At 42.6% G+C, this 23,470-nt stretch overlaps 2 protein-coding genes across 6 annotated transcripts in view; both read right to left on the minus strand.

Moving 5' to 3' along the window:
* Positions 1 to 2,040: 2,040 nt before the first annotated feature.
* On the minus strand, positions 2,041 to 12,155 carry dyrk3 (dual specificity tyrosine phosphorylation regulated kinase 3). Of its 2 annotated transcripts, none has more exons than XM_041979776.1 (6): positions 11,975 to 12,155; positions 8,948 to 9,057; positions 5,701 to 5,906; positions 5,283 to 5,586; positions 4,771 to 5,187; positions 2,041 to 4,661 (listed from the first exon to the last, which is right to left on the minus strand). In XM_041979776.1, exons 2-6 carry the CDS (start codon positions 9,023 to 9,025, stop codon positions 3,930 to 3,932), a joined length of 1,737 nt encoding a protein of 578 aa, XP_041835710.1. In that variant the 5' UTR covers positions 9,026 to 9,057; positions 11,975 to 12,155; the 3' UTR covers positions 2,041 to 3,929. The 2 variants fall into 2 exon arrangements, with proteins under 2 accessions (XP_041835710.1, XP_041835709.1); XM_041979775.1 differs by having other exon boundaries at positions 11,269 to 12,155.
* The window catches only part of rassf5 (Ras association domain family member 5), a 32,451-nt gene continuing 15,863 nt past the window's right edge, over positions 6,883 to 23,470 (minus strand). For 2 of the 4 annotated variants that reach the window (XM_041979777.1, XM_041979779.1), the window contains exons 3-6: positions 17,003 to 17,116; positions 16,412 to 16,742; positions 16,217 to 16,332; positions 13,671 to 16,067 (exon numbers count right to left, since the gene is read on the minus strand). In XM_041979777.1, the coding sequence (XP_041835711.1) occupies positions 15,924 to 16,067; positions 16,217 to 16,332; positions 16,412 to 16,742; positions 17,003 to 17,116 (705 nt within the window). In that variant the 3' untranslated portion in view covers positions 13,671 to 15,923. Of the gene's footprint in view, positions 6,896 to 13,670; positions 16,068 to 16,216; positions 16,333 to 16,411; positions 16,743 to 17,002; positions 17,117 to 21,689; positions 22,676 to 23,470 lie in introns of those variants that run through there. The other 2 variants (XR_006009715.1, XM_041979778.1) reach the window with 2 other exon arrangements.

The raw sequence follows: 23,470 nt of genomic DNA on the forward strand, positions 1-23,470 counted from the left end.
GAACAGGCACACACACTGAGCCAGGAGTGTCACAAAGGTTGTCTATATTAAATTCAGATTTCCTGGAATGACAACACTGAACACCTGAACTGCTCTCTTTGACTGGAAGTGACACCACTACACACAAGGTGGACTGGTCTCACACATCAAACAGCTGCAGCTTCAGATTGAAATACTCACTTCATCCAACACCCCTGCCCCCTTGGTTCATCTTCATCGTCACCTCAAGACTCCTTTGTAACAGAGGAATAATGTTTGAAAGTTTAGTTATCATTAAAGGTCCTACATTTACAAAACATGTGTATATGTTGAGCTTAAAGAGTTTCAGTTTATTAAAAGTTGAGAACACAACCTGAATTAAACTTACAGGTAATAGTTATTATATATTTACATATTCGTTCATTTATCAGCCACGTGATAGGGATCATTTTCTGAGTTTATGATAATCTGAAGGTGATTGCAGGGAGCTGGGAGGGACCAGGAGCCTCAGTGGCTCAGCTCCAACATTATCACAACAGGGAGAGGCTTGTTCAGTTTTTCCATTAAGCAAAGCAACTTGTTACATATTTCTGGGTTTGTTACACTGCTGAGCTCAACATGATGTTGAGCTAAATGCAACACAAAAACTTGGACTGAGAACATTACAAACCAAGACAACATGTCGAAGAATGCGGTAATGGTCTGAAACTTTTAGACCACCTCTATTAAAGGAGGACTAAAAGGACTTTATGATTCATTCCTTGATGTTTCATAAAGCTGTGTACCTAAAAGGTGAGGCTCAGATCCACTCATGTTTACTCCAAACTATTCTCTAAAGCTGTTTTGTCAACTGGAACCTTGAACATGTGAGTTTATAGTATGCTAGTATGCTGGGGTGCCTTAACCCCTTACGATGCAGACGTGCCGGTCCCGGTACATGACTACTAATCAACAACATTGCAGCCATGTGTGCAAGCCCCTCCGTCATGAATGCCCACAATTTACATCAAATTAAAGCTCAAAATCTCGTCTTTCCGATGATATAAACCATTTTGACACGCAACAACCACAGCGCTAACACTAAAGCCTTTTTTACAGAAAAGCAGAAAGTTTAAATGTTGACTTTCCTTACCTTTGAGAGTTCTCTATAGGTCAAACATCAATATTTCCCATTAAGATTAGTCTCAAAATTTTAGGCGAGGACAAAAAATTTTTTTTTTATGTGTGTTCTAAAGTGTATAACTTTTTATCAGTAATACTTACAGTGATTCTGATTGATGTGGGTGAAACTAGAGAGTGTTACCTTTACAAAGAGCCCAAGCCTGTACTTACAATCCAGAGGGTTCAATAACAGCAGTAATTCTAATTTGGAGAGGTCATATTACAGGCGTTTTTGCCAAAATGACCCCGCTTGATAAGGGGTTAAAGAAGCAAATGATTGTGGAAAAATTTACAGATTTAAACAAGTATAACTAAAGCCAATTAAATTTCCTGAGAAATTATCATGTTTACCTATAAACCAACTGCATTTCAGTATATTTCCAGTAAGTACATAAAAAGCAGACTCATAATAAGAAAAGGCCTGGAAAATTTTTCTCATAATGCTATAAAACAGCTTTATGGTATGAATCAGCATGAGTGACGTGCAACAAGCATTCATTCACCTGTTCTGTTTCATACCTTTCATAGCAGGGAATAACAAGGAAGTGTCTCTGTTACGGGACACTGAGTCATCAGTGTCTCTGTGCTCAGTATGTAACCTCGTCACAGACTGAAATCCAATTCACTTGTTAGTGACTCAGCTGAAACAAAGGCCATGTCGTTTTATGACACAGGCTGCAGGTGTCAAATGGTAAAAAGAATGGTTACTGCAGGTGAGGACACAAATGTGGATAAAAAACTGCCTCACCAGGTCATTCCTTCATTCATCCACCGACAGCCTGGACTACATTTAGGTGTCATTTCTGGGTTGACAGATGGGAATTAGAGAAATATTGTCAGTAATAAAAAAAAACATGGACGTTCCCAATGAAAAATCACCCCCACAGCAGCACATTTTACTCAACAGCCATTTTTATTTAATTTTTTTAGAAAAAGAAACTATCACAACTTCATTTGGTTACTGTACAGTTTCTCTTCTCGTTGTCACTCAGTCTGATAACAGGTTGTGATTTCATGCTGAACACCAAACACCTTCCTAGCTCACACCACTAGTATAACATGACAGTATACGACTTTCTCCTCATCTGGCTTTTGCAGTTTTACATCCTCTTGATATTCTGGAGTAAAAAGCAATAGAAACCACTTCTATAAAAAGAAAGAAGAAAAAAGTTGGAGACAAAGTAGAAATCCCTGACAGTCTCACTTAGAAAATGAGGGACAAGAGAAAGAACTCTTTGTTGTGGTGTGGTCCATATCAACATGCACCTGACGTGTTTTGTGTGCGCGTGTCTGTGTGCGTGCACGCTTTGGACAGCACCATAACTCACTATTTATTTGTGTTAAAGAGGTTCCCTGTCCTACATGAGACAGTGAGAAAAAAAAAAGAGACAGTTGGAAGGGGAGGAGTGAATCTAGGTCAGACAGTGGCACATGCATGCCCCCTCCGCGGAAAATCGTAAATGCAATCTCTTGCTCTCTGGACAGAACGGCATGCGTGTTCGTTCACAGTGAGGGGGGCAGGGGGGCGCTAAATGTAAGTTTGAGGGATGTATCAAGTATGTCTCCCTGAGAAACACTTCATTCTTCAGTACCATTAGAAAAGAAAAAAAAAAATCTGTCACTGGCCTGTCCTCTACATCTCCCCCAGAGGGGAAAAACAAAAGAATCCTGACTCACATTAAACATACCGCTCTTCATGTTCCCCCAAGATACTTCACACCTTGCCATATTCTTCCATTTGGACTACCACTGCCAACAATCACAGCAGCCTATCACAGAAAGGAGCAACGTGACAATTATGCTAACTTTCAAACAACTTTCCTGGCGAACACCCTTGTGTATGTGCATTGACCTGCAACTCTTCTCTCAAATGTTTATCAGTTTATGTGAGCCAGCTTCACATTACAGTGTCTCGTAAACCAGTTGTGAAGTACTGAGTGTGACGGTGACACCTTCGTGGCAAAGTTTGAGTGGTGCTACTGTCCTCCCCAACCCTTTTGTCACTAGCATGGTGAAAACTACAGAAAGGATGAGGAGGGTGGGGAGAGCTGTAAAAAGGCTGTCTCATGCCCTTTTCATGATGTCTCCCAATGTAGCGTCTCGAAGCGATAGCATGTAGCGCCACACGCTAAGCACAGGGGATCAGAAGAGGCGGTTTCTCTAGTTTTTCGCTACACCTGTTTAAAGGCATTTATGTTGTTAGGAACAATGACATCAGTACCCACATCCTTGAACATGATTCTTTTTTTTGCATTCCTCTATTAACTTACTGAACAAATATAATCTTTCTAACTCTAACCTGATAGGAGAAATCTCTGTAGCCCTTTTCAAGTTTGAAACGTATGAAAACGGCAGCATCCTGCGATTGTGAAGTGAGGCAAATGACAGTGCAAGTGTGTTTGAGTGTGCTTTGCTCAAACACGACACTCAAGTGAGATCAAGCACAGGTTAAAAACATTTTCTCATCAACAAAGCTGTCCACTCACACAAAGGAGGTTTTTTTTAAAAAGCATAGTCTAAATCAAACCTTATCAGTAGGCTGTGTGCAGAAATTCCACAGCCACTCGAGGAAATCCTCTGTATAAAAACTTTAATGCTTCTTTTATGATCTCTCTGTGTCTTTAGCTAATATTAAAACCAGAAACTGGGGTGTCGACACCTCTCAGTGGAAAACAAATAAAAGAACAACCAAACAAGTTTTAAAACCACTTTCTCCAGTACTCTGACTCCTCCTGAGGAGTGCATAGGTGGAAAAAGGGAAGAAAGAGAGGAATGTCTCTCTCTCTCCATTATGAGACAAGTTTAGGTAGGACTGTGCGAAGAGGTATGGCCTCCACTGAATCTCCCATCATGTTGCTTCTCAGTTTGTTGCTGGCAGATGTAGTGCCTAAGCCAGGCCCTCCTTTGGCCAGGATGGAGGGAAAGGAGGTGCTGTGGTGCTCGGGAAGTCGTTTCACAGTAGGCCCTGGGCTCTTTTCTGTCCCAGGTAAGGGTTTGGGAAGCCGGCGATACAGCCAGGGGTGTCTGAGGGCCTGGCTGGGGGTGAGGCGGGACAAGGGATCCCAGTCCAAACACTTCTTTATGAAGTCAGTAAACGTGGGGTCCTCGCAGCCCTTGAGAGCAGCGCTCCACTCCTTGCTACCAGGGGGGCCCCTCATCTTGCCGCGGCGTGAACGAGACCCTGTTAGCACGGTGGCCCCGGTTGGCAGGGTGTTGGCTCCGCAGTAGCGAGGGTGGCCCTTGGAGTTGATGAAGTTCTTTGCTCTTTTAGCCTGCTCTAGAACCTTCTGTGGGGGCATGCCCAGCAGCTCCATGACACAAGCCAACTGGTCACCCTCGTCTTCACCGGGAAACAGTGGGTAACCAGTCAGCAGTTCGGCCAATATGCAGCCAAAGCTCCACATGTCGATGGGAAGGCCGTAACGTGAACCAAGAATCACCTCTGGAGCTCGGTAAAAACGAGACTGGATGTAGGTGTACACCCGCTGATGCTCAAAACAGCTGGAGCCAAAGTCAATCACCTAGGAGAGACACAGAGAAGAACAAATAGGAGAAATGAGCATCAAATTTACAAGCTCTGCATAACAGTGTACAATTTCCCACAATGTAAACGTGCCAGCTGTGCGTTACCTTGATGCCGCTGCGGCCCTGCTGTTTGAGTAGGATGTTCTCTGGCTTGAGATCACAGTGAATGATTCTGTGCCTGCTCAGGGCCTCAAGGCACTGCAGGATGGAGTGTGCAAACTTTCTGACCAGCGGCAAACTGAAGCCCTGGAACTTGTTGCGCTTTATAAGCTCATACAAGTTCATGCTCAACAGCTCAAAGGTCATACAGATGTGGTTGCGGAAGGTGAAGTTCTCAAGCATGTGCACAACATTCATAGCGCCGTTACGGTCCTGCTTGCGCAGGTGCTCCAGGATCCGGATTTCCTCCTGCGCCTGCCGGTGGAAACGCTTCTCGTTACGCACCATTTTTAAAGCCAGGTGCTGCTGCAGCTTGTGGTCATATACTTTAGCCACCTGGCCAAAGCTACCCTTACCGATTATCTGAGAAATGAAAGAAAGGAATTTGAGTTACTTAAAGAAAACATTTAGAGATGACACTGCGTCTTCAAGCTCAACAATGACAAACTGTGTCTGACCTTCAGGAACTCGTAGCGGTAAGCCAGGTGGTCATGGGGAACATTAATGTAACCACCCTGCTCGTCATCGTAGCCACAGTTGTTGCTGCCTCCAACAATGCCAGGCCTCTTCTTGGCATTAGGTCCCACAAAGTAGATATCTGGGTAGGAGTGGATCTCTGTCTGTTCCAGGGGGCTAAGCTGGGATCGGTACAGTCTCAGAGCCTGGTCAGGTGTGAGTGGGCCACACAGCTTGGCACTGTTCCCTCCATTCCCAGCTCCATGTGAGCCAGAAGATTCACTGGAGCCTTTACTGGAATCAGTGCTGTGGCAAACAGAAACACAGAGACCAACAAATGATGCAATGCTCTTCTCCATTAAAAAAATAAATAAAAATAGCAACTTAAACTGTAGCAGCTTTATCTTCCGGTTTCTTCACCTGTCAACACTGTGCTCCTTGGACAGGCTGGAGACTGGGGCAGACTTAGTAGGCGTCTGACCCACACTCCCGCCATTTTGAGTGGTTGCCGTGGTAATGGCATTGATCTTTCGGTTATTAGTTGAGTCCTCATACAGGTACTTGACTTTCAGCTGGCCGCCACGCACAGTCACCTGATCCCGCATTACAACTTTGTTAGTGACAACCTGTGATGAAAGATGACACAAAAAAATGGAGAAAATGAGGGACATAAGGAACGTCAGATGGTACTTCCTATATACAAAACATAGTTCACACCACTGCAATGCATTAACAAAGAGAGAACCTCTGTTTTCTGGGTGTATTTAACTTTAGAAGCCTTCAAAGACTATCACAGTTGCCTCAGAAAAGAATAATAAACAAAATATTTTCACTGGCTTGAACTTTTTTAACATTTTACACTGAATAAAACGGTTTATTGACATTAGGGGCCGTCTCGAACTATCACTGTCATACGCACTAATATGGGCTTCAGTAGATTTGTTTGTGGCCCACAACACAGAAACACACACAGATTCACAACTAAATAGTGATTAATCACAGAAAACCAAAGGCACTGTGTACATGAGATGCAGCTTGGGTTTTGTTTGCTACAATCTCAAATGTTTTCTCGAGTCACAAACACTGAGAAACTACTAAAGATGCAGCTTACAGCTGGTAAACTGGCACAACAGGATCTAGATCCAGTTTGGCAGTAAAAGCTAAGAGGTGGCAAACCCACCCCCAACCGAAAACAAACAACACGCTTTAAATACACACCCACTTGGTTCTGTAAAAGCTGTTAGCCATTAGGTATAAGGTAAAAGTAATGCAGTAATGCGTTATCCAGTAAATTCTGATACAGACCTACTTTAGGTGGTTGTGAATATTTTAACTGGACTGAACATATACGTCTGGCTTCCCACAATCTCGCTGTGGCTGGAAATTAACAATTAGATTCTGACAGAGACACGACCATGTTTACTCAAATATTAATGAAAATATAGTCATTATTTTATATCATATATGCCTACAAACTTAAAAATTCAGATATCCACCATTACTCAAGATGAGCTGTGGGGTTATTAGAGTTTAAAGAAAGCTCTAGAGTCTTTCCAGTAAATAGTTTTTGTTTTGGCAACCCGAGGAATTCTTTCTTCCTCGCTCTCTGTCTCTCCTCCTCTTTTCACCAACGGAAAAACCCTCCACAAGATTATGGAGCACGAGGGAAATGACAGTCATTAAAGTTAGATTACATTCTTAAACTATAGATGCAGTGTTGCTACGACATACTGCCATAAACTCATCACTGCCTTCCAAAAGAGTTACACTGAAGAGGTATATAGACTTCCTGGCTTCTTAGAGTGGACCTGTTTGGAAGTGGACATGTTTTTCTTGCAGTTCTGCAGAATTTTAGGCTTCAAAGTCAAGCAGGTCTACGGCAGACGCCACATTAGTTCATAAAGAACAAAACAAGGAACAGCTCTTAAAAAGTAGGTGTTGACACGTTCCCTTGAAAGAGAACTGAGCTGGGAGACTGTTTGTGTTGTAGGTTTGTGCCCTAAAATTAGAGGTGGAATGCAGGCTTGGTTTCTATACGTGTACCCATATAGTCTGAACTTACTACAAGCCTTTCTGCTGACCCAGGCTCCCATGCAGCTGTTGGCCAAAAGTTGCACAGGAAACACAGTGTAAGTCATTGATTCGAGCCTCTTCACTCAAACGAACATGCAAATCCTGACATAAAAATCAAAGCTTTCCAACACATGCCTCATTGTAATGGATTACTGGCTGATAGAGATGTAGGGCTAGAAAACATGTCAAAATATGGCTAAAAGAAACCATGAAAACAGGAAGTGGAAAGGGTGGATCCTCTCAAACACAGGTATTAATGAAGGTGCTGAGAGCTGCGCGTAAATCTGCGTGCTGCAACAGATGGAGAAGAGCTTATCTCTTTGCTGTTGGAGAGACACCTTAGTATGCTTTTCTTCCTCTCTGAAACATAGGTGGGGTTGCACAACACAAATTGTGTTGCAGTCACAAAGCTGGGTCAAATCTTAGTAAGACAGGTTGCAATGTTAAAACAACTAAAGCCTATTGTAGCTTTGAGCATCATTACCACCTCTCCCTCATCAATTTTTCATTGTGAGGAAGAAACTACATGTACCAGCACAATCTAAATATTTAATACAAACTGCTTACATAAAATGGGGTTTACATCACTTTAATAGAGCATGAGGCAGCGCTCTGAGTACTGAATGTGCGAAACTGGGGCGAGTTACTGTCACGTTCAGCAGAGGACAGCACCTCTGTGAGCGTGACAGCAAAATACAAAAGCAAGAAGAGCAGGACTAGAATAGAAAACTAGGACTAACCTCTGTGCAAGCCCACTGATGGAGGATTACACGAGCCAAGGGAAGAGGGGGAGGGGCAGAATGTTTATTGGTGTATTTGTTTGTGGGTCACATTTTCAAGCCCAATAAATCTTTACAATATATCCAACCAGCTCTTTTCCTCTGATGATGTGGAGGGCTGTGTGGACTGTGTGCACATTTTCTGCTGAAGGGGACGTTCAAAGAGAAAAAACCTGGTGGGAAGTTACTCCAGCTGGGCTGCTAGTTATAATTTGTACGTTTTCAATAATCCCTTTTTTTTTTTAAGTGGAACGGGTTAGAATAGAGGCATGCCCAAAGTACGTAACACCCCAATAAGATTATCACGATGGGATCCACAGATTAAGAAAGAGGGTTGATTTACTGAGATTTATCATAACAGCCTGCAGTTGGCTCACCTGTAATTAAATTTGTGGTACATTCAAACAACTTAGGTTTATAAATGTGATAAGCTCTGATGGATCTCTGCCTTTATTGCACCTGAAAATACAAAATGGCTATGTTGCTTTGGCAAACCATGGAAATCTGCCTGATACAGCAATTGTTCCCTTATGCCCCCAGGGCGTCAATCAATATTACTCACATGATTATAGTATGTAAACAGATGTATAAAAGGCGAAAAAACTGTTTCACATGCTGGAGATAAGAGATGAGGTAAAAGATAAGCATCCAAAACAGCACGGAGGAGAAGAAATGTGATGAATATGAACAAGGCTGACCAGGGGATATCTCTCTGAGGAACAGGATGTCTGGAGACAGAGAGAATCTCAGCACAGGAAACAGGGCTTAACTGGCTTTGTGCTTACGTCTGTGTGTGCGTTTGCGTGTATACTTACTGTGTGTTTGGGCATCGGGGGCAGCCCAGATGGACTGTTTGTATCTGCTTCGTCTTTAAGGATGTGGTCTGTCCTCATGTAAGAGTCGTAGAGGCCGTCACCATGGCGTACTACAGGGGGAAAAAAAGGGGGCAATAAACAAGGGCTTATCAGAATTTGCAGCACAGATACACTTGAGGATAAAAAGAGCTAATTAATGATGATGTTTCAGTCATGTCTACTGGAAGAAATGTAATCTTGTCCACAGAGACAGGCGATCTCCTGTTTGCCTAAACCAGACAAAAGCTCACTGACTGGCTCATCAGTCAGCCTCCCACTTCCAATAACTACCTGGGCAGTAAAACAAAAGATTTATAACAGCCTGACAAATCCCTTCAGCTAACCTCAGCAGGACTGCCCCATCCTACTGTCCTCTGGGGACCAGAGTGAATTTTGTCTGCCACATCCTAGCCCACATTTACTGTGAAAAGGCCATTATTACCAGATACACCATTGTATCTATTGTGTCCTATACACTGTATCCAGGGCCAGGGCTTTGACTTGACCAGCTTAGATAGGGCTTAGGGTCCCAGATCGCTAGCGCTGCAAGTGGTATTATTGGCCTAATGGGGGTAACAGATGCCTCAGTGACGACAGCATCTTTCCATCTGTCCATCTGTCCATTCAGGCCAAGTCATTTAAGGCACACACCAGGTGTGCTCGGAGTTTGAGCCAACATAGAGGGATGTATGGGAGAGCTTGTCATTCAATAGTACTGAGTTTCACCCTCACCTCCATGGCATCGAGCCAAACCTCTACAGTAACGCGAGATGATACAGACAAGAGTAGATGGAAGAGCAAAGTGTTTGGGACCTGTGGGCAGAAGCCAGCTACTAAAATGACAAACCTCCATCACCCGGTTGTTTATCCCATCAAACTTACATGCATACATTCTGCTACTTCAGTACAATAAAGGCCAGCGTATAATTTCTTATAGTATGAAACCAAGTTGAATAACTTGGCAGCATAAGCCATTTATAAAGCTATTGTGTTGGGTTAGCGTATTAGCAAAAGCCTTCAGTTTTGGCATGTTTGATGTTCTCTGACTAGTCCCAGAGAGTGCTGTAACTGTGTGCAGGGGCGTCAGAGCCCATGTCCCTTAGTGCTAGCTTGTCAACAGACTGGCTCTGGGACAGATTAGACCTGCTGCTTGGATACAGACGCATTAAACCTGCAGAGCACAGCAACCAGTGGTATTAGGGCTCCATGCACAATATTAGGCAAGCACAGACCCCATTAGCCTTCTGACAACCCCTAATTACTCAGTAGGGGCTCAGCAATTGCTTTGGAGGATCTGCCTTAGTTGCCCAATCAAACATGGTCAGGGCAAAAACACAAAAATCATTAGAGCCAAACTGTCCATGTAACTAAACATATAACTCCACAACAGCTCCACACACTGTGAAAATCCCCCACCCTTTCCACACAGTTAAGTGTGGGGAACAAGGTTCAAGCAAACAGACACACAGCAGATCATGTGTCATAAAACGTGTGAGTGGGAATGTGGTGGGGTATAGGCGCAGCTCACCCCCCCAATAACTTTTTCAGTTATTCACAGAAGCTTCTCTTCACATCCAGTATGAACTATAAGAAACATGTGAGGCTTTAAGATCTTTAACAGTATAATCATTGTGTTATCTTTGAGAGGCCTTAACATCTAATAGTTTCATATCTTCTTTTGCAATTCCTCGGAAATATAATGACAGAAGTACAACTATTTCTAAACACATCCTGGAGCCAAGTGCAATTAATGTCAGATCCAGTGCATATATAAAACAATAACAACCATGATAGATAGTCATGGTGCAAACTCCAAACTAGTTAGTATCACAGCCAATAAAAACAAGACAGTAAACGTTTACAAGGAAGAGATGTAAACAACTCGGCACTTCCTGGACTGTCTTCCCAAAACATTCGCATGCTTTGAGAAAATCACATTAATATCGATTTGTTATGAATGATCCAAGGCAAAAGAAAACGTGTTTACATCCGGCATTTTGTAAAATTATATGATACCAAAGTTAGCTCCATCTTTCTGATTACAGAAAGACACTACGTGACATTTAAACCAAGAGTTGTGGAGAATTTAGTCAATCAAATCAACTTTGAGCACAAGATATGAATATAACTAATGCTACAACATGCACGTAGCAACTCATTTACCGATTAACGTGTGTTCAAAATAAGGAAATAGTAAAAGTCCAGTTGAAATCAACTCAATTTAAACAAAAACAAAGAAAAGACGAACAGAGAAGCAGTGAAAACACTTTAGTTATGGTTACCTGTTGCTATTGGGCCCTCTGGTTTTCTGCTTATTATCATCATGATTGCAATTACTTGGTGATGCCAGCATCCAAAGTTAAAAAACAATCCAGGACTCTTTTTTTGTAATAAAAGTTCAAATCACTTAGCAAACTAAGCTAACAGCATTTAAAACTTTGTTTGAAAAATATTTGCTTTCAAGAGTCCAAATACCTTCGAGTTACTATAATGAACTGACTCGTTTTTTCTCTTCGGGGTAAACTAGCTCTCTTTGTGGCTTTAACAGGGATTCATCCTTGTTTTAATAACCCCCAGAATCGTGTATTTACACACGGTTCTGGCCAACATTAGCCTTTGTAGCAGTCTGAAAAACCTCAACAGTCGGTGGGGGGTCGTTTCCCTCGGCTAGCTAGTCAGCTAGCTCGCGCAGCCACAAAAACACTCGTCCGGACGGGAGCCGCTCCCTCTGCTGAAAGTAGTTTGAGTCCAAATGTTACAGATAGCTTGTCTGACCCGCGTGCCCCTCGCCTTTCTCTGACGGTACAATGAGTCGATCCAGAGCACCATTCCCGTCCCGGTTAGCTGACTTGGTAGTTAGCAAACAGCGATGCAACCACTCGTCGAACACCCAGGAATTGTCCTCCTTCGGGACAGCTTGGGGCTGCTGTGCTCGTCTCCGGTCACGGCTAGCCAGAAAACAGGCTAGCTCGCTAGCTGTTCACAAACCTCATGTTTCCAGCAGAAACAAGCGGAGGATCCTCCTCGCAGGAAGCTTCACCTGAAGTGAGTGCAGTAAATCTGCACTGTGTAAATCCTTCAGAGTGACGAGAGTATCTTATTCGACGGAGCTTTGTGTTGTTGCTAAGGGCGTCTTCAGTGAGCACAGTCAGCAGGCGAACGGAGGGAGGGGAGTGGAGCAGCAAGGCGGCGCTTCGGGAGCTTCCAAACGTGCAGAAGGGCGCCCTCTAGCGCTCAACTAGAGTTCTACACAGGACCAATGCAATATACAGAGAGTTTGTCAACCTAAGTTGGAAAACAAATTCATTATTACATCCTGAGCAAGTTATTAGAGAGAGATAAACTACATGCAAAAAAGTATCAGCAATTCTTTGATTCCAGCTTCTAAAATATGAGTGCTGTTTATGGGCTATAGACTGTTTTACTAAACTGACTTAACATTCTTTGGGATTTTGGTAAGCTTTTGTATGACTGTTTAACTTTTCTATTAATTTAAATAAAACATAAATAAAAGTTTTCATACTAAACAAAAAAAAAAAAAAAAAAAAAAAAGAAGCATATGCCAGTTGTAACCCTCCTCAGGTCCACACATTGCTATTGGTTATTCACTGCATACCCTATGAGGAGAACTGTGGATTGAAACTTGAGAGGGTATGGAGATCTATACAGGGCTAGAAATAGTTGGAGGCAGTGCAGAGGACAGACAGAGTAAGACCGGGTCGGCATGAGAAGGAGAACGGGCTAAATTCAGAAAGTGATACATGCTGGGCAGAGGGTGATGCTAATCTTAGCCCTTTCTCAGAGGTGAAAAGTGGGGTCTGTCTATATTTGCTGCCATAAATATGCATGCTGACACAGTTTTAGGTGGCCCCTCTGGCCAGTAGCCAGCCCTTAAGACCACTTTGGCAATGCTGAGTATTCTTAGATGGTGGCGTATAGAGAGTAGGGTCATAATACCTATGAACTGATGTACTTCTTTGCACTTTCCTCTAAACAGAGCTCAAGGTGTGAGTGTGTGATCAAGCAGCAATTTAATCGCAGCCGGTGAATTTAGACCGGGTGCAAAGCTACCTATAGGTCCTTGTGGGGATTCTGGCTGTATTTGGACCTAAGCCTTGTGACAGACACTGACACCTGTGAGTTTATTGGTCTAACACCATATTCCGAACGCCCTTTGAACACAGAGATCACCTTAAAACAGCCAGATCAGGGAAAGCATTGTGAAATTAAGTGTTGCTGCTTAACTTAAATGCTTTATTCTATCGAACAAATTTAGAACATTTAAATTCTCTCTCTTCCTTTTTCTCTCATTATATATGCATATGTATATGTCACAAACAAGCATCTGCTAGTGAGAAGCTTATATTCAATATGTAAAGATGAAACTTGCAGCTTAAACGAGGTGTCGCCTCCTGCTGGTGATTTGAAAGCATTGCAAGCTGGTTTAAGAGGAAAATGAAATGGACAGCTGCATTTTATTTATTGATTGATTTTGGACTTGGATCATTTCAAAACCAAAAATTCTGCTCACATCAGCGACCCAATAAATTTTGTATAACTCTTCCTTCTTATTGAAGCAAATCAATTAATATATATTTATATTACAAGCAAGAAAATCCTTATTGCACTTTTTTAACAATCCTGCTTTGCTGGAATAAAACAAATAAATGAGAATAATTCAATAAAGGGATTACCATTTTTATTTCATTTTAATATTCTGTACAGATCTACTCATATGTATACACACTTTTTCAAATAAAACAAAATAAACTGGAAACAAAAATTCTCAACATCCTCATCGTGTGAATGGTTGTGAACAGTGAAATAAATAACACACACACACATACATGCACACTCGCATAGATGATTTGTTGGTAACAGACGAGCTTAATGAGAGGAGGGCACACATACATACAGCACCACCCAAGAAACATAGATTTGCACACATGCAAAAGCACCCATACATGTACTCAGGCACCTGTGTGTGCTGAAACACACCGTACGTAGATACACTAGGGCACATGAAACAAAAGGCACTGCCAGCAGGAACAGCTTGGGCTTTGGGTGGTTGTGGTGATAAAAACACAGGTTTGGGTTTACAGAGAAGTGTGTACTTGTGGACAGCAGGCCTCATCTATCAGTATTTTGATTATATAAATGGAGAAACAACGTCTGCAAAGGTTTTGGTTAAATACTTTCACTTCATGATACACATGCACGCATTTTTTTTCTTTTCTCCAAATCTAACCACAACCTAATTCACACTTGAAATGTAACATAACAGTGTATCAGTGCACTAAATGCACGCATTAATACATAATAAGTGAGGCCCAATAAGAGGGAGATGGTAGACATACTCACATACACTCATTTGAACTACTCATGCTATCGTCACTGCCCTGGATGATCTCTCTCTCTCTCTCACACAAACACACACGCACACACACACACACACACACACACACACACACACACACACACACACACACACACACACACACACACACCAATCAGTAGGAATGATACAAAAAATATTAATATTCATAATAACAACAAAGTTAAACCTTGTCACTCTTTTTTCCAGTGTCTACATAATACATATGCATTGCAAACACATCATTGGTACATCATAGCCATTATCATGAATTTTATATATTTCTGTTTCTTTTCTTTTACAGGGGAGGGAGGCGGGAGGATAAAAGAAAACATAAATGCATGCTAAGCCCAAGATTGTATTTTGGGGGGTGCACACAGTGACCTGCATCTATATGTGCAAAACAGAAGCTGGTTTGATTTTTACATACACCACCTTTCATCGAACAAACTTCCAAATGCCTCTAATGTGAGTCTATTCTAATCCTTGCAGTAGAGTTACCCCTCTCAGCTTTGGTGTTAAAGGTCCTCTCACATTCAAATACAACCCAAATACAGTAACTGGTTTGAAATGTATCAGGAAAGGTATGTAGGCTGCCTTTCTCAGCTTTACTTGCAGCTGGAGTTCATGCAAACAGTCAGATTGAGATTTGAGGCAGAAAAAGAGGAATAATGTCACAGTTATCATCCATGGACATGTTAGGATTGAGTATATTAGAGAAGAAGGGAGAGGAAAAATTGCAAACTGGGTGTGAATAAAGATCTTTCTGACAGCATCTTGATCTTGTCAGGCCATTTCACTTCGCATTAAGATAGGCAAAAAATACAGATAAGCATGTGTTAGAATAGGTTGGTGGAAGGTGGAGGGGCCATCGTTCCTCCTTTGGGTTTTATCTTTGCGTAACACATGCTCCCTGAGAAGAATCAGAGAATGGATCTCTTTTTTCTTTTGCCTCCACCCCTTCTTTTTCTATGAAAGGAAACTCAGCCTTCTGCTTCTTGACCCAATATACTTCTCTTAAAAATCCTCAAAGAAAAAAAAACACACCACATGATTGTCCTTCCAGTCCACTTAGATTCAGAAAATTAATCATGCCTTCTCCTTTAATCCTAACTCTATGTGCAGGGCAGATGAGCTGAGACAGACTCATGCATAAGTAACACTTGCAGTAGCAGCAGCAGCAGCAGAAGTAGCAGAAGAGGAGGGAACCTTTAAAAACACCACTGATTCCTATCAGTCCCAAATGAGATCTCAAGTTGGAGTTGCAGTCCACAACTTCCTGTGTGTATCCTTGGCAATGAAAACACAACTGGTCCATGTCTTCTCCTCAGGGAGCAGATGTACATTAGGTACAAGGGGAGCTGTTTAAGTCCTGAGAAAAGATAAGCATCTGTGTGTGACTTGTCTGTGTCTGCATGTTTGTGTGTGTGTGGAGCTCAAAGACTCAAAGTTCAGCTTGGGCTCCACCCTCTGAATAAATCACAGGGTCTTGAGGGGGACTGGTCAGTGTTCAAAGGGTCAGTCTCTCCCTGGGTTGAACACATAAGGTAACAGGTGAGAGGGTCAGGGGTCATGTTTTTGGAGGGCCTGCTGTAGTTTCTGTCGATAAATATCGTATTTTCGTTGCACTGCTTGTACGCGTTCTGCCTCCTCTTTCCCCAGGATGGCGAGGAAGTTTTGAAGCTCGGGGACTGAGAATGCATGCCACTGTGGGATTAAGAGTGAAAAAAAGGAGTATTTTTATTAATTATCCCAGCTATTTCTCATATTTAGTCATTTGGCATTTAAACATGGAAACACAACCACACGTGTGTGTGTGTGTCTGAACATTTGTGTACGTTCTAATGTTTTCTCACCTCAACCTCTCCGGTCTCATTTTCTTTAAGAACAAAGGTGAGCTGCTCTCGGTCGGGTCCTGCAACCAACCTTAGGAGAAGAGGGCGGTCAGACAGAGGGAGCTTCTGGAACAAATCTGCACAAAGACAAAAATGAATGCTTAGACATGTTTCTTGCATTGTAAGCCTTCCAGCACCTTGGTGTCTCGTTCTCACCCTGCCCATCGCGGTGCGTCTGCCTGTACAACGCAAACTTGCGAGGGTTGTCCAACACCATGAACTTTTTCAGCAAGCCCTGAATGACTTCTTGGGTGGTGGTTAGAGAGCTGATATGCAGCTGCTTCACAGAGTCGCATGGTAAGTAGAAGGAGGTTCTCTTTTCGATACGCCCACAGTCTGCTTCGTCCTCTTCTGACGCCGTGCGGCTGCGACTGCCCGTTAGTCTGGACACCCCCTCTGAGCCTGGCTCATCCACAGCAGGGACTGTTACTGGTCGACTGAGCCGCAGATGGACCTTGATGAAACCTGTGTAAGATCCGTCTGCAGCCTGAAGCGCATCAGTGAGAGAGAAAGATAGCAAGAGAAGGGACAGAGAGGTTTGCATGAATATTTGCACAAGGAAAGAAGACCTGGGTCCATAAATGCCAGAATTAAATACCTTCACAAACTGCCAAACTTCAGCTTATTTAATAATTATTAAAAATATTAGATTTTCTTGCACGTCATTCCTTACTGCTTGTATTTGATGTGAAAATTAGGAAGGTGTTAAAGCCACTGATTGCCGATAACTGGCATTTAAAAACTCACCAGTTTCATTCCATTTTCAGAGACCTGAGCGTTGTACTCCTCAATCCTGGTCCGCACTTCTTCCTCTGACAGGTTTTTAGTTCCTCCCTCCTCTTCCTCCTTTGTCTTACTATGCTGAAAGGTGAAATAAAAAAATAGAAAACATCAGCAATGAAGTCATACAAGAGCTTCATCTTAACCAGCAGATGGTGCCACTTAACCCTGTCCTTTCAAAGCTAAACCATCCATTTTTTCTCCTCAACTTTATGAAGAAACCAGGATCAGAAAAGCAAACTTCCATCCTGCACTCCTTCTTATACACTGGACACAGCAACTTGTAGAAATGCCTGATGTCACGCTGTATTTAGTTGAAAATAAAGCTAAAAAGCTTCACACCTATGGCTGAATGTGGTCTCCATGCTCTCCATGTCCTCCATCTTTGCCTTTGCTACTCTGACTGTGACTAACTGGGATGCTCATACACACTAAACCACCTCTTCCTCCCCAGTATTGTTACACATGGAGTGAAGAAATGTTGTGAATGGAGCTAATCCACATTCAGCATCACAGCACAGGAATATTGACAGCATTGCTCTTCTCTCATTCAGTTCTCTGACACAGAGACTGAGAGAGGGGTAAAAAAAACATGAAAGGAGGAAGAGGAGGAGGGGGAGGCAGTGAAAGAAGCAAGTAAGGGGTGAGGAATGATGAAAGAGAGGCTGCTGAGCCAGCCTTAGCAACACAGAGTTTGACTGGGTTATTTTTAGTACAGTGGGATGCATCCTCTCTATCTCACAATAGTTTTGTCCCCCCCTCTCTTCTACAGTTCGTTTGCATTATTTATTTATTTATTTTTTTTTTTTTGTGGAACAGAATGGGATTGCATGAGGAAGAGCAAATTTCTAAAGGGGAGTCCTCAGCTTGTGTGATGAGGTAATTATTTCTTACAGAAGCAAGGTGAATGGGTTCATGTATGTGAACTGAGGCATCTTTCTGGTGACGATCACCACTATACAGGTTTCTGATTGGCAAAGAGAAAAACAGGTAATGACATCATAACAAATTAAATCCACGGCTGATGTTTGGAAATACAGTGTGTGTCCATGAGTGGGTAGGAACAGTGAAAATATGGATGACCAGGCCCTCGATGCAGCTATAAGCCCAACATCATAAGAAATGTTTAAAGAACTACAAAAACAAGGTGATGCTAGGGAAAAAAGAAAAACCTTTCTAGTGTCTCACCAAAATTCCAAACTTGACAAAAACAGAGTTTAATGAGCTATTCTCATGCATCTTAGTCGAATAAAGACTCTGACATTTAATGAAACTCTGCAGGACAAATGAAGCTAGTGTTGTGTAATCCAGAGCCAGGAAAAGAATCTGGAGGGTATGTAGGAGTCAACTAGTTTATCGAATTCCTCCCATTTGAAAGCAACAAAGTGAAAAGAACGTAGCAGGAATTCCTGCGTTTGTATGAGAGTTTCTAAATGTATCAGAGGCAGTGCCATGCCCTCCCTTTTTTGCAAACCAGTGAGAGTTATTTGACAACAATGGAGGGGGACAATGGTGCAGTTTTTGGCCCTGACAGCCCACAAAGTCCTGGCTGGACCAGGTCATGGTGGAACAAATGACCGAGAGGACCCAGCAGAGGGGAGAAATGAGAAGCTAAATGTACAGCACTGACAAAAAAAAACATTAAATTTAGGGGGAAGAATATTTTAAGCGCCTGCTTATGAAGGCAGGAAAATTATAATCTGTCTCATTGTGTCACATATCAGTCTGCTTGCCATGAAATGTAATCTTATCATAAAATGTGTCAAAGCATATTTCATCTTTTTTGTTTTCAAGTCAGCACTTGTTCAGTTGTTCAATAATCAGTTTTGTTGTAATTTTCCTGTTTTTATACATTTAAGACCATCCCTTGATGCATTCATGATGTTCCATCTCTTCACATTTAACAACCACTCAGTGTGAGGAGTGGAGCATCTAACAAGACACCTAATAAGACAGGTGATGCACAAATACTGCAAGTCTGCTCCAAAAGTCCATTTAAAAACTGATCCTCGTGCTTCTGGTTGTACAGTAAATGCATCCACTAGATGTTTTGTCTGGTGGAAACAATTATGTCAGGTGACAGACACACATAAGCCATATCATCCTGTTCATCAACAGATGTCAGGTAGCTTAAATGTGTTAGATGTTTTTGATTATTATGCAAGCATCACACACACATAGACACATATGGCATGCAGATGAACACACAAACACAGGGTGACATGAGTAATTGTTGATGCTCTCAGTCTGATGAGATCAGACAACAGAGGTCATATGATTGCTTGAAATGTCACTGCAAGCACTGAGTATTAAATCATGCTCCAAACATGTCTCTTTCTATAACCTAAACACCTTTTTGGGTCTATAGTGTTTGTAAAAAAAAAAGAAAAAAAGAAGTGGACTGAACTCAACTTTGAATAAAACACACAGATGGCAGTGTGAGTTCAGGCAGCATCTTTAATGGGTCAACTGCTGAAGAGGAGACGCTCAATCGAGAACACGCATGCAGATTCTGTTTCACAGCTGTGAGAAGCCTGTGTGTCATCGCTGTCAGTCCACACGAGCACAAACAAGTGTGCGAGTACACACACTCATAGGCATCTTTCTATCACTTCTGAGAACTTACTCTAACCTTAATGATGCAGATTCAGTAGGTCTCTACTTGGCTCTTGAATAGGATCCACCTTCAAGAAACTAGAACTCAAGAAGGCTGAAAAACCCTTTCAGATGAGGGTAAAATGTCTTCAAGAACCAAGAAAATCTGTCTTTCTGTTCATACACTTAGGATTAGTTGACCGCTAACTGATATCCAACCTTTCTCTAAATTGGCCTGTCTAAATTGTAGTAGATGATTTTTTGTCATAAATAATCTTGATATTTTTTGCCACTATTACAGCAAAGGCTTCATAATTTTATAATTCTCCCAACCCTTATAACAAAGAACAGCTGTGTAATGGAACAATGTCTTTAAAAGGGTGTCAGCTTTATCGAATTGTAAAAAAAAAGCATGTCTGTCGGCCTTACCCAGTTATTTTAAAATAGGTGATAACATTTAAACATCTGTTTACCTGAAACTGTCTGATTTATCTCACAATGACCTGCTTTTTGTTCACATAGGAAATTGCATCATGATTTTCACATATTCTGTAAACAGGTCTATGCAACATACATTAAGCACCCACCCACACATTTCAGCACCAGCAGCGAGCGAGTGTAGCCAACACATGCATGCAAAGATGCATGCTATAGCTGGCAGAGATGCAACTCATTCAGTTGCACTGGAGAGAAAACGGCACATAACCCCTGTTCAACAGAGCTACACGCATGCATGCATTAGCTGGCTAATCTGGAGCAAAAGGCTCAGCTCTGGAAATAATTCATAAAGAAAAGCAGATCTCTCTGCGTATTTCCATACGTGTAAATGCACATGTGCAAGGTTTAAAAACTATGTCTTTCTCTAGGACAGCATACAAGAACTTTGCATACCTCTTTTCCATATTCAAACACAGGGAAGAGCAGAGTGCTTTGCTCTATGAAAATGATGCACTGTAGGGCTACTTTTAGAGCTTCAATTCAATTCCACTTGAGGATGTGAAGCCATATAATATTTCACACAATTTCTTTCTGGCTGAATAGTGATAGAATAATAAGCCTTCATGCCAGCTTCCAGGCTGGCAGGCCAGACAAACTAACCTCAATACCCTTCAGTGTCAGCATGGCAGCCACCCTAACTCTGCATGCTGACAACACAGCTGGTCAATTATTCAGAGATTATACCTTCTCCAAGTCAGACACCAAAGAGAGTACAGGACAAGGACAACAAGAGAAGGCCTGAGCATGTTTTTCATTTGTCCAGCAGGCTATTTAGGCTTCTTAAGCTTCTACTTTTTAATTATTTGTCTTTCCTGTCTTCTGTCGTTCTCTGAGCATTAAACTCATGGAACAAATAAACACACTGCAGAGGGCCAGCAGTGCTGTGTATGCAGTGTTATTGGTTTTTCAACAAATTATGTGTGAAATGACTGAATGCTGAGCAGAGTGAAGCAAAATCATAGGAAGTGTAAAGAGTGCCAACAAAACCATGAGTTGCTATGGTAACTAAAAAAAGTACCAGTAAGTAGTTGCTATCTCCTGCACACATGCATGCGAGTGCGCACGCATGCTCTAATGCAAAAGTATGAGCTTTGTGTCTACAGAAACCTCTCCCACTCATTGTAGAGAGGAAGCCATTATGGAGTCTGTCGTTTAAGGTCATTAACATCTCTGCTGAAACGGAGCAAACAAATTATCTCTGCAGGTTGTGTTTAGGAGTCTGAGATGAGGCCACACAGCAGCAGGCCTTCATTTTCCACAAACTGTCATCCTAAATCTACACTATCACTAAATGAACGGGTTCCCTGAGGCATCAAGCCGGCAGATCTGTGTTACACAACACAGATGTGTGACAGTAACCTCGTCACACACTTATAAGTTCACACGCACACACCTAGAGGCCTGCTACAAAAACAGCACCACTTCCTCTACTGACTTCTGCTTACAAAGTACATTTCTTTCTTATAAATGGCTATTTGTTTTCCACCACTACTGAAACACCTAAAATCTTATAAATTTAAACTTTTTCTAATTTTCTAACGTTCATATCCAGATTCTGTACCTTCGCTGCATGCTTGGGCTTCCGGAAGAACGAGGTCTTGGCAGTGAAGAAAGTGAAATCCTCGCTCTCGTCATCCAGGCTGCAGTACCCGCTGCTCATGCTGTTACTGCTGGTCATGGAGGGGGTCAGTACTGTACTGACAGTCATGGAGAGCTTCAGCAGGAACAGCTTCTTGCACCAGGGCAGCACCGCTTGAGGAAGTGATGAATATTGTCGAAATGAAGCGGCTGAAGTGACACCCAGCCGCAGTCAGAATCCTCACACATCTAACTGGCTCTTACTCATCTAGAAAAAGTCAGCACTCCTCTGCTGTTGTATCCAGGCAGTTCCAAGTCCCACCTGCGAGGGTGAAACAGGTGAACTCAGCTTCAATTCGGCACTTTGGGTGCCACCGGAGAGGGGACCAGGAAATAAGAGAGCGAGCACAGACGTGTCACTTCCTCCTGATGGGTGTGTGTGCGTGAGAATGCTCTGATGCTTGAGTCTCAAACAGGCTGTGAAGTACCTGGTCCTCTTTACAGTGAAACATATAGACTGGCACCTATTCACACACAGTTTGGGACTCCACACGCGCACAGGCTTGCATGGCGGTGTCACAGAGTCAGTTTACAAGTTGGTTTCAAGTTTACTCTGCTCACCTGAGAGCACCTGTTATACCTGCACACAAATAAAGGCATGCATGAAATACCACATCCTGCTTGGATCCTGCTGTGTGTTGCCACGAAGGGACGAATGACAGTTCAGTTCATGTCCTGGTTGCAGAGGCAGCTCAGTTATGCCGGCGTTTATTTGTGTAAGCATCCATCCGAGGCTGGAGTCAAGAGTACGCAGCAGCAGAAGATATCTTGGTTGCAGCAACAACACGCTCTCCTCTTCTGTCCGTTGCTTTGGCAATACCACCGGAGACTGATTCCTCCCACTCACGCTCCTCTCTTTCCCACTCTCCTCCCTGACTGTCTTTCCACTCGTTTTACTCCCTCAGTCTCTTGCAGCCTCTCTTACCCATCTGTGGTTGAGTGTGCTATCAGGCTGAAAGCACCCTCCCCCTTCTACTTTCTCTCTCTCTTTTTCTCTCTCTCCCTTCCTGCAAGCAACTGCACCCTGCAGAGCGCGGCCACTTCCTCTCACACAAGACAAATACAAGAGAGAGGCATGGGTAAACAGAAAGAGAAACACTGATAAGGCAGAGAGCAGAAGCATCAATGCTCTTGAGTTGCATACGTTAAAGCAGCAGAGACAGGAAGTGGCAGAGTGGCTGGGAAAGATGGCTGCTCTGCTCGTATTTGGCTGCAGCACACGACAGTTAATTACGAACCCCACAGCCACCATAAATGCTGCTTTTATGTAGGATCAATCCACAACAGAGGCAAAACTGTCAGCAACAAAACCAGTTAGGGTCAGATAGAGTAATATCCATCTGCAACATAAGAGGTGGGCTTATGTTGCTTAAAATGAGATTAAGAAAATCATGACTGGCTGCCCCCACAGAAGAGGTTACATTGACCTTTAACCTTACACTGACTGCACACTGTAGCAGTGACCCACCTTGTCAAAAAACAGCTAGAGCCCCATAAGTCCTGATATTGATTGCACATATGTGCATCTCTGTCCGCATTCAGTAATATGACTTTACTGTGCTCAGACAGAGTATAGGCTGTTCTATTTGTGAAGGAAGGGCTGTGGTGTGCAGCAACACTGTGTCACCCTTTTATAGGATGTCTGTCAGGTTTGAGTCAGTTCAGGAGTGATTGCTTTCAGCTCTACTTCTCTACTCCTCTATT

This window comes from Melanotaenia boesemani, chromosome 3 (genome assembly GCF_017639745.1).
Source record: "Melanotaenia boesemani isolate fMelBoe1 chromosome 3, fMelBoe1.pri, whole genome shotgun sequence".
NCBI lineage: Eukaryota > Metazoa > Chordata > Actinopteri > Atheriniformes > Melanotaeniidae > Melanotaenia > Melanotaenia boesemani.

Coding starts and splice junctions, on each gene's coding strand:
- dyrk3 (XM_041979775.1), bottom strand. CDS start 11,311: ATGATGATAATAAGCAGAAAACCAGAGGGCCCAATAGCAACAG. Junction 5,587..5,700: donor AAGGAGCACAGTGTTGACAG/GTGAAGAAACCG, acceptor TGTTTGCCACAG/CACTGATTCCAGTAAAGGCT. Junction 5,188..5,282: donor ACCGCTACGAGTTCCTGAAG/GTCAGACACAGT, acceptor TTCATTTCTCAG/ATAATCGGTAAGGGTAGCTT.